The 17,758-nt window shown below is 37.6% G+C and overlaps 1 protein-coding gene across 1 annotated transcript in view; it reads left to right on the forward strand.

Annotated features, from left to right (window-relative positions):
- LOC126188407 (hamartin) overlaps positions 1-17,758 on the forward strand; it is a 281,221-nt gene that overhangs the window by 165,534 nt on the left and 97,929 nt on the right. The window contains exon 14 of the mRNA XM_049930009.1: positions 14,596-14,848. Within this exon, the coding sequence (XP_049785966.1) occupies positions 14,596-14,848 (253 nt within the window). The remainder of the gene's footprint in view (positions 1-14,595; positions 14,849-17,758) is intronic.

Here is a 17,758-nt window from a genome sequence, read left to right on the forward strand (position 1 = left end):
AATTGCAATATTTATTTTATGGGAAAATATTTTTTAACATTTGAAAGCGATGGTCATGTCTTTAAACAAATTTTATATGACCATGAACCCCAGTCACGAACATCGAATAAGTACTCTTACTGTACATGGCTGAAACTTCACCCACAGGAGTAAGCATGTTTTGTTGTTGTGCTGGTATTAGGTCCAAAGACTGGTTTGGTGCAGCTCTCCATGCTACTCTAACCTGTGCAAGTCTCTTCAGCACCAAATAAATGCAGCTTACTTCCTTCTGGATCTGCTTAGTGTATTCATCTATTGGTATCCTCCTACGATTTTTACCCGCAACACTTCCCTCCAATACTAAGTTGGTGATCCCTTTATGCTTCAGAAAGTATCTTATCAATCAGTTCCGTCTTCTAGTCAGTTTGTGGCACAAAATTTCTTTTCCCTCCAATTCTGTTCAGTACCACTTCATTACTTGCACTATCTACCCATCATTCAAGATTCGTCATCTCCATCTCTGTCACTTGGAGCTGGTCCACGTTGATCATCACTGCGCTGCTGGAACACGTAAGCAATAATTTCCTCATCCTGTAGTTCATCGCACACACAGAGAGATTATCATCAAAATGTACAAAACTGTCAAAATCTGTACCCTCCAGTAGAGCTAGCTCATTATAAAGACACGACTTAATCACCATCACCACCACCACCATCAGTGGCAGTCTCTTCCACTGAGGCAACAGCTTTATGGAAACAGTTGTTGATTGTTTAGGATTACACCAGCAGCTGATACAAATTCGTCGGCTTTGGGTAAGTTAATGGAGAGATTTTCATTTCCTTCATCAGTCAGTGCTATGAATTTTTTTTAAGCACTTCAAAATTTGCAATAATGCCCAAATCAAGCAGTTACAGAACACTAGTACAGTTTAGTGGAAAAATTCCACAAACATTTTCTAGAAGTACTTGGGTGGATGTGCTGCACCTCAATCCATAAGGAGGATACTCTCTTTTTTTTTTTTCTTTTTCATTTTGATGTTAAGTTTTTTAACCATTGTTCAGTTAAGATCATAGTCATCCCAGAATTATTTTTGGATTTCTATTCTGTAGGTTTCATCTTTGCACCTTTGAAACACTTTGGATTCTTAGATTTTTCTGTCACAAGTAGGGGAAGTTCATCAGATCCATCTTCATTTGTGGCAAGAAGAACAGTCACTTGAATTTTACTTTTCTTCCCCACAAGGCATAAGTCTCCCTTTTCAGTTAATGTTTTACTAGGAAGCAGACTGTAGAATAGACTGTTTTTGTCACAGTTACAGGTGTTTTGAGGTTGTTAATCTCTTAAGATATCGGCACTAGTGTTGTACTGTGACGATGCCCATGGCTTTTGAATCGCCATAAATTGTTATCCCTGTGATAACATGATGATCCTTGTAACCATCCTGATGAAGCCTTGAAATCACCGGTGAGGTTCATACCTCTAGCTAAACCTGTCAACTTTGCTTTGAGCATGTCACCATTGATCGGAAGAGTTGCTTGAACCATGTAAAAATTACATTTTCCTAATCTACAGATCTCTCGTCTTGCTGATAAGTGTTTTGTTGATTTTGCACCCAGTCTTAAAAACCTGTTCAAAATACTGTTTCTTTTGCTGATAACTGTACATAGTGTGGTATAGGCAATTTCTAAATCTGAAGCAGTTTCAGATTTTGTGATGTTTGGATTAGCATCATTTTATCATATGAATTTTACTTCCTGATCTAGTGTGTAACTTTTCCTTTCTCTTTTCCCCATGGCTCATCGAAAGTGACTGATAGAATGTCACTGTCCAGTGGTAAACTTCAACTACCAACTCTTAATGTCATGACTTTTACCATGAAAGAAAGTTGTATTGAAAACAACAGCACCAGGAGCGTCTTTGTTTCCATGCCGCCCGCTCTGGTTAACCATGTCTTTGTCTCTTGTCTCTGCGGTGGCACCCGCTTGCTGTATTTGCATATGTCAAAAAAGTTGAGGAAAATATCACAGGACTTCTTTTCGAACAACAATACTCATTATGAATTTCCAGCATGCTGGAGTGCCTGTGGATCAGTGACTTCTGTTGATCAGTACAACAAAAAACCAGTACAAAGTTGGAAATTTTACGTTTTTTTATTTTTTAATTTTTTAATTCACTTGATGACTACTTTTGGGCTGAGACCCCTTTTTTTCGATTCATCCTAAAGGGCAGAAGACCAAAGCTACACTCATGTATGATACAGGTATTACTAAATTTTGAAGCACTTCCTAAAAATACAGAACATATTGTTTCACACAGTCAAAACTGCTGTGTAACATAGCCAAAAATGCTGTTTCCAAAGATGTGAAAGGCATGTCAAAAATGTGCAACAAACAGTTTCAGCGCATGCAGATAAGTGGGAGTTCACTGCTTGTGTTGCATTATGGAAACCTCAAGACGTGATCACCCTATCAGGATAGAGGAAACATTTTTTAATTTATTAAAATTTCGCCAACCGTCAGGAATATAACAATTATAATAACCATACAATTAAACAGTAAAATTAACACCTGTTAAAACCTTTTCCAAAAACTGTCAAATACTTAAAATCACTGTACAGTAAAACACAGCAGCACAACATACGGTGTGTATTACACAGTTGTATACCGTGTTGGCATGTAAAAATCATTAAATGTGAACAACATTGGTGTTAAAAGAAACCAAAACAACAGGATATTAAAAATCCTCACTTCCGACCTGTTACAAGCACAAAAACTTTCTCATAACAAACTTTACAAAGCCAGATGCGAAGCTGGGCATACAGGAGATCATGGTCCAGGGGCTGGTGGAAATAACAGTTGGGTTGATGGTAGGGAAACACAGTATAAACTATACATCATTTTGGAACAAAGAACCAACTAAACCAAAAATAGACATGTTTGTTCGACACTTTATCTGGCTCCGTTATTTTGCTCTTAAAAATCTCAAGTTCCTCCAAAATATCGAACTGCACAACTTTCGATGCATGATGCAGAACCGTAAGTGTATTTTCAATAGTACCAACCCGATGACCTTCATTTTTTAAATACTGTCCAAATGCAGTCCTGTTAAAAGGACCTACATGTTCTTTAAAATGGGTGACAAAACTTCTACCCATTTGTCCAATATAAAATGATTCACAGGATCTGCACTGCAACTGAATATACTGCGGATGAATTATATTTACTACCCTTTGGCAGCTTGCCAGATTGCTGAGCTTATGTTTCAACTTATACCTTAGTTGCCCACTCACACGGAATCCTACCATAAATCTTTTTAGAAGGAGCGGGTCAACTTTTCAGAGATTGGTCCCCTATATTGTAGTATTAGGTACTTTTTTGTATCATCGATCCATGGTGGTTTCATCTGCCTATGCTTCCTGTACAAACCAGAAACCAGCAGTTGCTTATAGCCATTAGCCACCACAACCTGCTTCAAAATGTTTAACTCTTTATTAACCTCGTCCTAATTGAAGCAATCTAAACAGTCGTTCCACCATAGTATGAAAGTAGGCTACCTTTTGTCTAATGGGGTGATTACAATAATTGCGTATTATGGCATCAGACTGTGTTGGCTTCCAAAAAATTGAGTAACTAAGGCACTCATCACTTCTCATAAGCTAATCCAGAAAACTCAATTTCCTCTCCACTTCAACTTCCAACAGTTGGTTAATCTGCTTATTGAATAAATTAAAAATAGATATAACCTTGCTGTATGTGCCTTTCACAATCATGCAAACATCATCAGCAAATCTGTTATAAAAAACAGTGTTGTCAGAGAGTGAGATTAGGATAGCCCATGGTGCAGAAGACAAACTTAACAAAGACCTTATTTTTTTGCATTTGAGATTGGTAGCATGTATTAGACATTTACAATTCCAGTTCTTTAGCAAAAAAGTTGACGCCTATGTTAGTGTAAAGTGGAGTGAAATACAAAGCATACTGAATGATAAGCTTAGACAATTATGTTTGGGTAGGACTGTGAATAGCACTGTTCCTGAGTCACCTACTTCTGTTGAAAGGGTTGCTAATTTAACTAATATCCAGTTTACAGATGAGGAAATATTCATTCTTAACAAGGGGCCAGCTTATTCACTTCAGCTACCTATATCTGAGAGTAAATGTAGCAAATTTGATCACTGAACTTATGGCAGCATGCACGTATGACAAGTTGGATTGTCTTGTGGAGACATTAGTTGCTGTCAAAACACAGGAACTGTTAGTTAAGTAGCATCTCATTGCTAAGGGCAGTAGGGCTAGGCATAGTGAGAAACCGGTTTTGGCAGACATCAATTGTAAATTGGAGAGAATGCTTTAATAATAAAAGCCAATAAAGGAAATACGTTAGTCATCTTATCAGAGGTAATGTACAGGGAAAAGGTTTTGGATTTTTTTGACAAATAATGGTTTGTGACAAATTAATCAGGATCCAATAAAGTTTCTGAATGTAGCTTTAAAAGAAAGTTGATGGTTTACAGTTCTTAATGAAACCAAGGGAAAACGGAGTCTGATATTCATGAATCCAAATTTGCCTGTTCTTAACGTACAGATGAAATTAAATAAAGCTGAAAAAAGTGTGTGTGTTATAATTAATGATAAAGATTCTCCACTTATGCTTCGTGACTAAGTTTTTTTTTTAGAAACTGAAAGGAGTGTGTAAGTTCCCCAGTAATTATAGTGTACTAAATTTTGCAGTTTTTGCTGCTGAATACCAGAAACTTAAAATGTCAGACCATATGGTAGTTGCGTCTTTTGATATTATAAATTTGTACACCAATATCCAAATTGAGGAAACCCTTTCCCTTATCAAAAATAACATTTTGCATAATGCTACTACGAGCAGTGGGGAGCTGATTGAGTTTCTTGATCTCCTCCAGTTCAGTCTATCATATAATTACTTCGGTTTTGATAATAAAGTCTACCAACAGCCAGATGGACTTGCTAAGGGCAACTGCCTCTCAGGCTTGTTGGTTGACACTTATTTTGATAATTTTGAGAGTAGAATTTTTAAACTGAATCAGGATATCTCTGATGACATTGATTTTTAATATATATAGTAGAGGGAAACATTCCACATGGGAAAAATATATCTAAAAACAAAGATGATTTAACTTACCAAACGAAAGTGCTGGCATGCGGATAGACACACAAACAAACACAAACATACACACAAAATTCAAGCTTTCGCAACCAATGGTTGCTTCATCAGGAAAGAGGGAAGGAGAGGGAAAGACGAAAGGATGTGGGTTTTAAGGGAGAGGGTAAGGAGTCATTCCAATCCCGGGAGCGGAAAGACTTACCTTAGGGGGGCAAAAAGGACAGGTATACACTCGCACTCACACACGTATCCATCCGCACGTACACAGACACAAGCAGACATTTTTAAGGGCAAAGAGTTTGGGCAGAGATGTCCTGAGTTACATATGGTTTCTTTTTTGAGTATGGTAGTTCTTATTTATTTGATTGTATAAAAAAAGGACTAAAAGCCATTGCGGTCCAGTTTCAGTTATTTTCTTCTATTACTACTGATAATATACTTACATTCTTGCCATGTTGCCCACTTGAACCCCTTGTATGTTCCTCAATCTTCATGTTCCTCCTCCCACCCTCCAACCCTCTCCCCTCCCCCTACACTACCACTCCCACCCTATATGCCCATGAGTTTGGTTGTGCTGCCTTTCTCAGGGTGACAAGTACATTTTTTTTTTTTTTTTTTTTTTTTTGTAAAAGACAACTTTGTGTTTTAATGTCTGTTTTTACCTGGGACATATCTCCTATTGTTTAGGTATCTTTTAATACTAACGTTGTTGTTAACATTTAATGATTTTTACATGCCAACATCGTATACGACTTTGTAATACATACCGTATGTGGCGCTGCTGTTTTTTCCTATTCAGTCATTTTAAGGATTTTACTGTTTTTGGTAAAGGTTGTAAAAAGTATTAATTTTATTGTTGACTTCTACGGTTATTGTATTAATTGTTGTATTCCTGTTGGTTGGAGAAATTTTAATAAATAAAAAAAAAAGCTTTCCTCTATTCTGATAGGGTGGTCCCTTCCCGAGGTTTCCTTAAGGCAACAGTTGCAGTAAACTGCCAGTTATCTGTATGCACTGTAACTATTGCACATTTTTGACATGGTTTTCATATCTTCGTAATAGCAATTTTGACTGCCTTACATATCTTGAAATGATATGTTCTATATTTTTGGTTTATACTTAAAAATTTGGTAATACCTGTGCTATATGTGATTGTAAATTTCATTTTCCGTCATGTAGGAAAATGGGTCTCACTCCGAAACTTCGAGGGCAGTTCAATAAGTAATGCAACACATTTTTTTCTTGGCCGATTTTGGTTGAAAAAACCGGAAATTTCTTGTGGAATATTTTCAAACATTCCCGCTTCGTCTCGTATAGTTTCATTGACTTCCGACAGGTGGCAGCACTGTATGGAGCTGTTAAAATGGCGTCTGTAACGGATGTGCGTTGCAAACAACTGGCAGTGATCGAGTTTCTTTTGGCGGAAAACCAGGGCATCTCAGATATTCATAGGCGCTTGCAGAATGTCTACGGTGATCTGGCAGTGGACAAAAGCACGGTGAGTCGTTGGGCAAAGCGTGTGTCATCATCGCCGCAAGGTCAAGCAAGACTGTCTGATCTCCCGCGTGCGGGCCGGCCGTGCACAGCTGTGACTCCTGCAATGGCAGAGCGTGCGAACACACTCGTTCGAGATGATCGACGGATCACCATCAAACAACTCAGTGCTCAACTTGACATCTCTGTTGGTAGTGCTGTCACAATTGTTCACCAGTTGGGATATTCAAAGGTTTGTTCCCGCTGGGTCCCTCGTCTAACCGAACACCATAAAGAGCAAAGGTAAACCATCTGTGCGGAATTGCTTGCTCGTCATGTGGCTGAGGGTGACAATTTCTTGTCAAAGATTGTTACAGGCGATGAAACATGGGTTCATCGCTTCGAACCTGAAACAAAATGGCAATCAATGGAGTGGCACCACACCCACTCCCCTACCAAGAAAAAGTTTAAAGCCATACCCTCAGCCGGTAAAGTCATGGTTACAGTCTTCTGGGACGCTGAAGGGGTTATTGTGTTCGATGTCCTTCCCCATGGTCAAACGATCAACTCTGAAGTGTATTGTGCTACTCTTCAGAAATTGAAGAAACGACTTCAGCGTGTTCGTAGGCACAAAAATCTGAATGAACTTCTCCTTCTTTATGACAACGCAAGACCTCATTCTTCATGACAACGCAAGACCTCACACAAGTCTTCGCACCCGAGAGGAGCTCACAAAACTTCAGTGGACTGTTCTTCCTCATGCACCCTACAGCCCCGATCTTGCACCGTCGGATTTCCATATGTTTGGTCCAATGAAGGACGCAATCCGTGGGAGACACTACGCGGATGATGAAGAAACGACGTTGGCTCCAAGATCGACCAGTGGAATGGTACCATGCAGGCATACAGGCCCTCATTTCAAGGTGGCGTAAGGCCGTAGCATTGAATGGAGATTACGTTGAAAAATAGTGTTGTGTAGCTAAAAGATTGGGGAATAACCTGGTGTATTTCAATGCTGAATAAAACAACCCCTGTTTCAGAAAAAAATGTGATGCATTACTTATTGAACTGCCCTCATAGTTACTGAGTGAATAAAAAAAGTAAAATTTGCAACTTTGGACTGGTTTTTCTTTGCACTGAATACTCATTACAGTTACACAAAACTCGGTTTATTTCACTGGGATTTGTTACGTATAACAATGAATTACAGAAGCATGCATTACATGTGTATAAGATTTATTTAATACATTTTTAAGTTACCTTTCACTGGGACCGACAAAACTTTATGTATAAATAAACAGGGCTATGTCAGGTTAAACTGTATTCATTCCATAGACCTAAAAATGAGATGATTCTCCTGGGTATGGACGAAGTCATAAAATCTAAAATAAAGAAAACTTAAATCATTTGAATATAATCCTCACTACCCTGATCATTTGTCAGGAGACTGATAAAATATGAGTGTACATTACAGTGAAGTGGGACAGCAAATATTTACAGAAATGATACATTGTCAGAATTAAACATAGTCGTACACTTTTAATAAATTTGTCATTCACAAAATACCTAATCTTGAGTGTGGTGACGAAGTGCTGTCAAAATTGAAATCTTAACAGGTATTTTTAGTTGAGCTGGTCTAACAGTCCCTGTTAAGATACTCATCTGTAGAGTAGAAGGAATTGCCTATTGAAAAGTATTTCAAACTCTGTTTAAACTGTGCTTTATCTGAACCAAGTTTTTAATGTTTATGGGCAGTTTATTGAAAATGTGTTTCCCTGAATATTGTATCCCTTTTTGGACCAAGTTAAGTGATTTTAGGTCTATATGTAGATTGTTCTTATTCCTGTTATTTATACTATGTATTTAGCTGTTGGTTGTAAGTAGACACACATTACTTGCAACAAATTTCATTAAGAAATAAATGTACTGAGAAGCAGTGGTTAGAACACCCAAGTCCTTGAACTGGTTTCTACACAATATTTTTGAATTTATGCCACAAATGAGTCTTGTTTGCATACTTGTGTATGCTAAATACTGTTTCTCTGTTTGATGAGTTTCCTCAGAATGATCCCATATGAGATAATAAAGTAAAAGTAAGCACAGTAAGCAAATTTTATTACCTTTATATCTTCATCTGACATCATTTGCATTGCAAATAAATACTGGTTTAGGTGCTTCAGCCCTTCCCAACTGAATTTATTGTTGAGTTGTAATCCCAGAAATTTAACACTGTTTGTATGTCTTTATAGGTTACACGCATGGGAAGGAAACTGGAACTGCATAGAGTGGGTCTTACCAAAGTTTAACAGTGAATTAGCTTTAAACCATTTATCAACATAAGTGAAAATTTGATTAGCGGCCCTTTCTAAATCTCTATTTGATTTGCTACTTACTTGCAATGTTTGTATCATTTGCAAACAAAGCAAACTTTACATTTGGCAGTATAACAGATGAGAAGTCATTAATGTGTAATGTACACAAGAAAAGCAACAGACCCAAGATGGAACCTTTTGGAACACCACATGTAATTAATTCTCAGTCAGATGATGACTGACCACTTACTTGACAGGTATTTTGCAGTGAAATCCTTTGTTTCCTGTTAGTTATGTAAGACCTGAACCATTTCACAGCACTGCCAGTGACACCATAATATTCTGATTTGCTTAAGAGAATGCTGTGATTAACACAGTCAAAGGCTTTTGACAGGTCATTGAAAATGCCAGTAGTCTTTCATTTGTTTTCTAATGAATTAAGGACATTGCCACTGCACATCTAAATAGCTGTCTTGATATTGGAATCCTTAAGGATCCCAAACTGTGTATTATTTGCAGTCAGATACTTAAGGAGACACTTGAACACAATCTTTTCTTTGAAAAACCTGGCAAAAGTGAAATAGGTTATAGTTCAGTTGTATCTATTTATCCCCTTCTTGTAAAGATGCTTAGCGTCAGCATATTTTAGACAACCTGGAAATGTTCCTCTGATAAGAGATTGATTACACAAATAACTTAAAATAGAACTCAACTCATGTGAGCACTCTTTGATTAACTTCATTGATATGTTGTCATAACTACTAGACAACTTTGATTTTAAGGATTTTATGATGGATGCTAGTTGTTTGGGATACATTAGTGTAATTTCCCTTTTACTGAAGTTATTTGTAAAGACTGGTCACAGAAACTCCATTGCACTGTTTACTGAACCTGATAACCCTAAGCTGTCAGTAACAGAAACAAAGTACTTCTTTAAGAAGTTTGCAACACTACATGCACTTGTTACCAATGTCTCATTTATTTTTAGACCTATCTCTTCCTCTTCCTTTTTGGCTCCACCTGTCACTTTTTTCACTACATCCTACACAGTTTTTATTTTTTGCCTGATGTAATTATCTTTTGCTCATAATGAAGCTGCCTGGGTTTCAGGATTACTTGATTCAGAATTTTGCAGTATTCTTTGTAATACAGTACAATGCTAAAATCAGAGCTGTTCCTGGATATTAAATATAGTTTCCTTTTTGTCCCACATGATTCCTTTATTCCTTGTGTAACCTATGGTTTATTTTTAGACTTCTGTTTGATTTGAGTTACTCTTAGGAGAAAACAATTTCAAAAGAGGAAGTAACTTATTAATGAATGCTTTGTATTTTTCATTTGAGTCAGAAGTATTGTAAACAACTATCCAGTTCATGTCTTTGAGCAATCTCCTAAAATTCTCAATTTTTGAGTTTTTTTTTACCCTCATGAACTCAGATTTAATAGATTTTTATCCTGATGATGCATGTCTTGGGCAGATAGCCCATTTACTATTGGTTTTGTGATAAAACTTTTTCCCTGAATTTGTGTACGAAGACGTCATCAATATTAGTGTCAGAACATTTACATACCTAGTTGCAAAGTTCACAGTAGAAATTAAATTTAATGACAATGTTTACTGATTGCAATAATTGTTCACTGACAGACCTTTTCAATAAATCCACATTAAACACAGCAAACACTATTTTCTTGTTTTTTTTACTGTGAGATGGGACCTCCAGATTTTTGATGAAGAGGTTAAAGTTTCCTCAAGGTGCTCCATATATACTATTATAAAGGACATATGAAATACTATTTCTGTTGCACAAGCTTCTAAGTGCTGTTCTGAGTGCAAAATTTATTAGTATTCTTGAAATCAAAACAGTTTCTGACAACTCCTCATTTCTCCATATTTTCTCTACAGAAGTAAGGAGCTGACTTGAATCCTGTAACATTTGACTTATCTTTACCAGTGGTCATATGATGATCAGACAGGTAGATTATATCAACTGGTTTGCTCAACTGTAATTCAACCATGTCTTCCTTTGTAAAGTCTTTACAAAGTGAACCTACATCCTCTGTCACCTGACCCAGACTTGCAATAGGTAAAAAAAAAAAAAACTTGTGACCTCTAACCCGACCCTAATTCATCCTGCAACAGTGGGCCAACACCTCTACCATGTGAACTACCTAACAACAAAACTTTCTTCCTCTTCACATTATTTTTTCTGACTTCTTACTTCTCAAACACCTTCCGAAAGCTTGTTGTGTCCTGTTTACTCCCACATCTACTTATGGCTCATCAGTTTCCAACTGTGACAACAGATCAAACCCATTTTCCACATTAACAACAAAACTGCCTAAGAAAGTCCCATTCTTATTTCTTCTATAACCTGTTGTCATTTCCAACTCTCTTTCCCTTCTCCCCCCTTAACCTTTCCGGATCTTGTTTTGCCTTAACTGTTTCCGCCTGAAGGGCAGCAGTCTCATCCACCTGTCCACTATATTCCTATCTCTACAGCAAATCTTACTGCGCAACCAATGAACCTTCTTAATTTCCCTGATTCCCACACTGCCACAGACACCACATGAAAAAAACTGCAACAGCCCTCACACCACACCCTGGAACTAACAATTGTAAGGCAATTCGTACACTTCCCACTCATGACAAACAAATTTTAGCTTTAGTCTAAGTTAAACAAGACTAACTTTCTATACTATTCAGTTAATATATTAAATTTCGTAGAAAGTTAAGCCTAAAGTTCAAAGTTTAGTCTAAAGTTTGGATATTAGTTCAAAACTTCTGGAGAAATAGAAATAATTAAATCTGTATTGTTTATGTGACAAAGCAAAAGACTGAGCCTACACTATAGAACTTTTCACGTTGGCTACTTATTAGAGAATCAAATGGATAGCAGGCGAGAATACACTAACAACACAAACTGTACTTTATTGAAATAATTATGTAACTCCCAGTATACAATAACATAAACAAAACCTAGTCCAAAATTCACACTACAATATGTTTTTCTCTCTTCTGAAAAATACGCAAATAAATAGAAACATCAACAGATAGTTTACAGTAGGTAAATTTACTTATTTATTATATAATATTGCCTTAATTAATTGTTATCACACAATTAAACACTTACCTTTATTAGAGCTCTGAATGTGCGTGACTCGTCAGCCAAATTCATAAAAGTGTGAAGGTAATTTGAGTGTCTCATATCTTGCATGCCAGATGAGAGAGTTTTTGTCATGGCTGATTCTCCCAAGGCTATCAGTAATTCTGACGAAATATAGTCTGTTCCTGGGACCTTGTTTAGACTTAAGTCTTCTTCCATCTACATCTTTTTTTTTTTAGGACTGGTTTTCCATCTGACCTCTTGATATTCATAGAGCTGCTTCTATTTTCTCCAACAGCCTCATTAATTTTCCTGTAGGCAGTATCTATCTTTCCTCTAGTGAAATATGCTTCTAGATCCTTGTGTTTGTCTTCTAGCCATTCCTGCGTAGCCATGTTGCACTTCCTGTCAATCTCATTTTTTAAACATTTGTAGTCCCTTTTGCCTGCTTCATTTGCCAAATTTTTATAGTTTCTCCTTTCAATAGCCAATTCAGTATCTCTTATGTTATCCAAGGATTTGTACTAGGCCCTGTCTTTTTACCTATTTGATCTTCTGCTGCCTTCAATATGTCATCCCTCAAAGTTACCCATTCTTCTTCTGCTGTATTCCTGTTTCCTGTTCTAGTAAGTTATTACTTAGTGCCCCAGTGAAACTTTTAAAACCTCTCATTCTTTCAACTTATCTACGTCCCATCTCTTTAACAAACTACCTTTGCCAATTTCTTCAGTTTTAATCTATAGGTCATAGCCAGTAAATTGTGATCAGAGCCCACAACTGCCGCTGAAAATGTTTCACTTTAAAATTTGGCTCTGAAAACTTCTATCTGACCATTACATAAATCAGTCTGAAACCTTCAATATATCCAGGTCTTTTCCGCGTAGGCTGAAGAAGGAAACAAGTAAAGTCTTTGTAGATAAAAAAGCAATGTTTCAGCCATAAAGCTTCCAAATAACTTTTTTTAAAATTTCAAACCACTAAGGATACTTCTTCGGATGCATGGCGTGAGAACATTTTAAATTTCTACGTGTATTTATAAACAATTTAGTTGTGAATCCTGCTGGAAAATGGTACAAATTGTGCCAAAAGAAGGTGCTACATTTTTAGGTCCCTAATAATATTATGTAATTGGTAATTCTGTGAGAAGAATGTCTGTTGAATTGACAGTAGTTATTCTAAAACATTGGACACCCTTAGTGTGCTTTTTAAATGGAATGGATTCCCGGACTTGTCCAGGCAATTACTGGGCAAGTTCCCGATGTCCACCTCAGGAACATAGCACTTTTAAGATATGAAATGAATGAAGTTTGCATGATTCAGAAACACTTTTGCTTGCATAGGAAGGGGGGGGGGGGGGGGTGGAAATAATGAACTAATTGGATTGCTGTCTTAGTCAACAATAAAAGCACCAAATGCAGGAACAATGATTGCTCATAAGATTTTTGATGCTGAAAATGCAAATAGAGATTCATCTGATACCACTCTTAAGTTTAAAAAAAAATTCACTTGTGGATGAAATATTTTTGATTTAAAAAAGCAGTCTGGTTTGGTAGACATATAACATTCGCCATTAACTATCTTGAACTTAGTTAAAACTTACGGTATCAGTGTGGCATCCTCAAAATCTGTTGAAAGCCCAAATGTGTTAGCTAAACAGATTTGACTTGAAAAGAAATGTGATACATGTGACTTGAAAAGAAAGGTGATGCCACTTTTGCCCAATTTCTGTAGTATTAAGTTAAATCAAAAGCAGCATCAGTGGAAGCTCAGCCAGAAATTATTTTCAAAATGTGTGATTTGTGTATGGCTTGACACTTGAACATGTGATGGCATGTGTGTATTAGCTAAAATAGTGCTGATATTTGGCAAACACTTTGGATTGTTAAGTTACAGATAGAAAAAAAATATTTGGCAATGGCTGTAATATAACTGTACTTATTACAGAACTGATACATTTAGTTTCTCTCTCAGGTGAAAATGTGTAGTGTGGTTGTAGATAATTTTCTGGGAGTGTATCAAATACCTAAATATGAGAACAATTTAAATAGTTTGTATTGTCCAATATAAAAATACACCCTCTATCCACTAAAATGATCACAGTAGCATAAAATGAAACTCTCAACGGTATTCTGTTGTTTTTGTGTTGTGTAGAAAAATCATACATGTAATACCCTGTAGCATTTCCTCTTCAAAATGTTTGATGGTAATGATATGGTGCATGTGCAAGGCCCATCTGTGAAGACTTGCACATAGTTAAAAATATTTCTACATTTAAATATCTATTGGTATTACTGGGTTTTTGCCTGTTGAAGGTAAGTGATGTCCAGCCATTCTGCCTATTTGTAATTTTACAAAAATCATAGTGATAAATTTTTCTTGTTACCGAACTTAAATACGAACTTGTTGAACCTTGTAACACAACAGATAAAACAAGAATCTGTATGGCATATTAGTTTTTCACACACTGATGCTGGTTTGTGATGCACTCTTCAGTCTTTTTTTTATATAGTATCTAACTTTCTAGTGGTTTGCTGTCTCAATGTAACTGATGTGTTAATTGTTTATAATACTGGTCCATTAATTTCATTGGCAGGAAGAAGGGTTTGGTTCTGTTGAGAGGTCTGTGTCCATTGGCACACAGACTATAGACCGTTGGGCACCTTTGCCGTATGAACATCTTTTCTGTGGTGTTATGGACTCACATGAGAAGGAAGAATCTACTGATGTATCAGCCACAGTACCAACTTCTGCCTCATTACATAATTCAGATCCTGCAGCCTCTTCATTACGCTCTTGTCGACAAGTACATAGAATGCTTACAGTTGCAGCGAGGAAGCCAGTAAAGTGAGCTCATTGTGTGAGTAAAAATCCCAAAGTTTTACGTTAATTTTGAAATTTTTCCAGTGAACCGAACAGTCGCAAAAGATTAAGGCTTGCTGTTGGCTGTAAACTACAGTACATGGTATTTGACTGGGCACCTGCCAGTCATCTTCAGGCGAGGCATTCAAGACTGAAGACGACTTCGCCTCTACTACCACAGAGTATTAGGAAGCTGTGTTCAGACTGAATACACAATGTGCACTACTAAATTGTGGGATGGAAAAGTCTTCTTCAATCTTAGTTGACTCACTGGAAGATAACTGGTAGGTGCCCCTCCAAAAATTGTGTATTTTAGTTAATACTGACTGGCAACAATCCCAAAACTTATTTGAAGATCCCCAAAATTTCATTTCAAGCAGAATATTAAACTGCACTGTGCATTTAATCTATTGTACTACATATGCTAATCACTTACAGGTTTGTCAAGTTTCTCTAGAAGTGATGTTACACTTAACTGAAACAAGGCATCAGTTCGTAAACAGTACTAGAACCTAGACTTAGAAAACTCAATGCTTTAGTGGCCTCAAGAAAGCAAGCCTGGCTCAGTATCTTCTTGGGTACAAGTCTACACTAGGAATAAAGGGGACCAATCGCTGAATAGCTGAAGCATTGAGTCATTGACACACACACACACACACACACACACACACACACACACACACCACACACACAAAAGAGAGTTAAAACTTCGTAGATTTTGGAATAACTCTTGTGATGAGCTAGACGCGCATGCATGCATGCACGCCCGCCTGCATGCGTGCGCCCCCCACACACACATAGCACACCAAGGAAAAAAAAAAAACATATCGTGTACTGCTCGCAGCAAGGTAACATTAACAACCCTTGAGGTTACATTAAATTACCACATGGCATGGATTAGTAATATTTATTTATTTTTACCTACTTGGTTGACAATCCAGGTGCCCCAATAGCTTTAGCTCGCTAGGTAGACAGCTGCATGCAGCATACAGTGGAAAATTTGTGCTAGACTAGTACTACAGAAAACCTTGACTGGAGATCCACGAACGTGATATCAGACATTTCATCAGTTAATCTGAAGACAACCATATTTAGTTCCTGGAAACCAGTATCAACAAGGGCAGATATCCACAGGATTTTACTAAATTGCGAGAAAAATTACAGTGACAGCACTTAAGAGACTAGTCTTCTCCAGATAGTTACTTTTACCATGACGAAATGGTTGCACATTATAATTTAGCCAGTCATGTAGCATTAGAACTTCACACAAGTGTCATAGACCCCTGAACACAAAATTAGCTCAGACATCATGTGCTAACGGCATGAACAAAACTACCAATGCTTTTTTTTTGGGGGGGGGGGGGGGGGGGGGGAGGAGGTACTCCTTCAGCATACTTGAATACCAGGTTCTACATACAATATTATGAAAAGGATAGTCTCTACTTACCATGTAGCGGAGATGCTGAGTCGTCACATATAGACAAAACAACCAGTTAAATTGTAAGCGTTTGGCCAACAATGGCTTCGTCAAAATTAGACCCCCCCCCCCACACACACACAGTCTGCAGGCCCTGGCAACTGAAGCTGAAACCAGAAACTGCAGTCACATGTGTGTGTGTTCGTTTGTTTCTGACAAAGGCCTTGTTGGCCAAAAGCTTACATTGTGACAGTCTTTTTGTTGTGCCTATCTGTGACTCAACATCCCTGCTATATTGGTGAGTAGCAACTATCCTTTTCATAATATTGTTACATTCCTCCCTGGATTTTCCATTGTTTACTTTCTATGTACATCTATATTTGAATGTTTTATCACTGTAATTCAAAACTTTTTGAAATCACTCTGCTTATTCACACAGAAATACCTCATTCCATATCTGCCTGGCCAGGCCATGCATATGTCATACATATAATCAGAAAAGTTGTGACAGAGTTAGAAATGGCTCGATCTACCTTAAAAATTACAACTGTGCCTAAGACAGACATTGTGTGATGTAATAACAACTTTTAGCAGCAAAACATTAACAGAATACTGATTTGTCATCACTAGCAGGCAAAACAGGCTGCATAACTAGAAATGTAGGCACACATTATACGCAAAAATACAGGCGTAGAAGACACAATTAGACATACTGCCTTTATCATTTGTTGTCCATAGGTAATCGGTCATACTACTGTCTTACAGTACCTGACAACTTCCTCCTCAGGCCACAGCTGCACAGCCTTTCCATATGCCTACCTGACCATAAATCTGGATAAAAACTGAAATCTCCAAAGCTCCACTGAGTGTCTTAGCCATAAAAATTCTCACACAGTCCATATGCATGCCAAGGAAGAATCAAGTCTCCTTGTGCCAGCTGAAACTACCTGCCACTCTGCCCTTAGAAGCTCCAGTTTCTGGCCCAGAACGGCTATCGCAAGTGTGCCACTCCACGGCACTACAGATAACTCCCATCTGTGTAGCTCTGAAAGTTGGTGCTGGAGGAAGGATCAGGTAGTATGGGTTGTGAAGTAGCCATTGAAGCCGAGCTGCTTGTGCTTGGTTGCATGTTGTGCCACTGGTTGGTGAACATTGTTCTTGGACACAATTTTGCAGTGGCCATTCATGCTGGTGGACACCTGGTTGTGGTCATGTCAACATAAGACGTGTGCAGTGATTGCAGCAGAGATGGCATATGATGTAGCAATTTCCACACATTTGATGGGATCAGGTAAGCCTGTGACAGTACTGAAGTAGGTGATGCTGAGTGTATGGATTGTCAGGACTTGCATCTTGGTCTTTGACCAGGATTTGATCCCTGTGGCAAGGAGTTTTGGTAGTGGTGGTGGCATACTGGATAGTTTCCTATTCTGTATAATATATATGTTCAGATTGGGATTGCTGTTTCCTTAAGCTCTGA

The sequence above is a fragment of the Schistocerca cancellata genome, chromosome 5 (assembly GCF_023864275.1).
Source record: "Schistocerca cancellata isolate TAMUIC-IGC-003103 chromosome 5, iqSchCanc2.1, whole genome shotgun sequence".
NCBI classification, from domain to species: domain Eukaryota; kingdom Metazoa; phylum Arthropoda; class Insecta; order Orthoptera; family Acrididae; genus Schistocerca; species Schistocerca cancellata.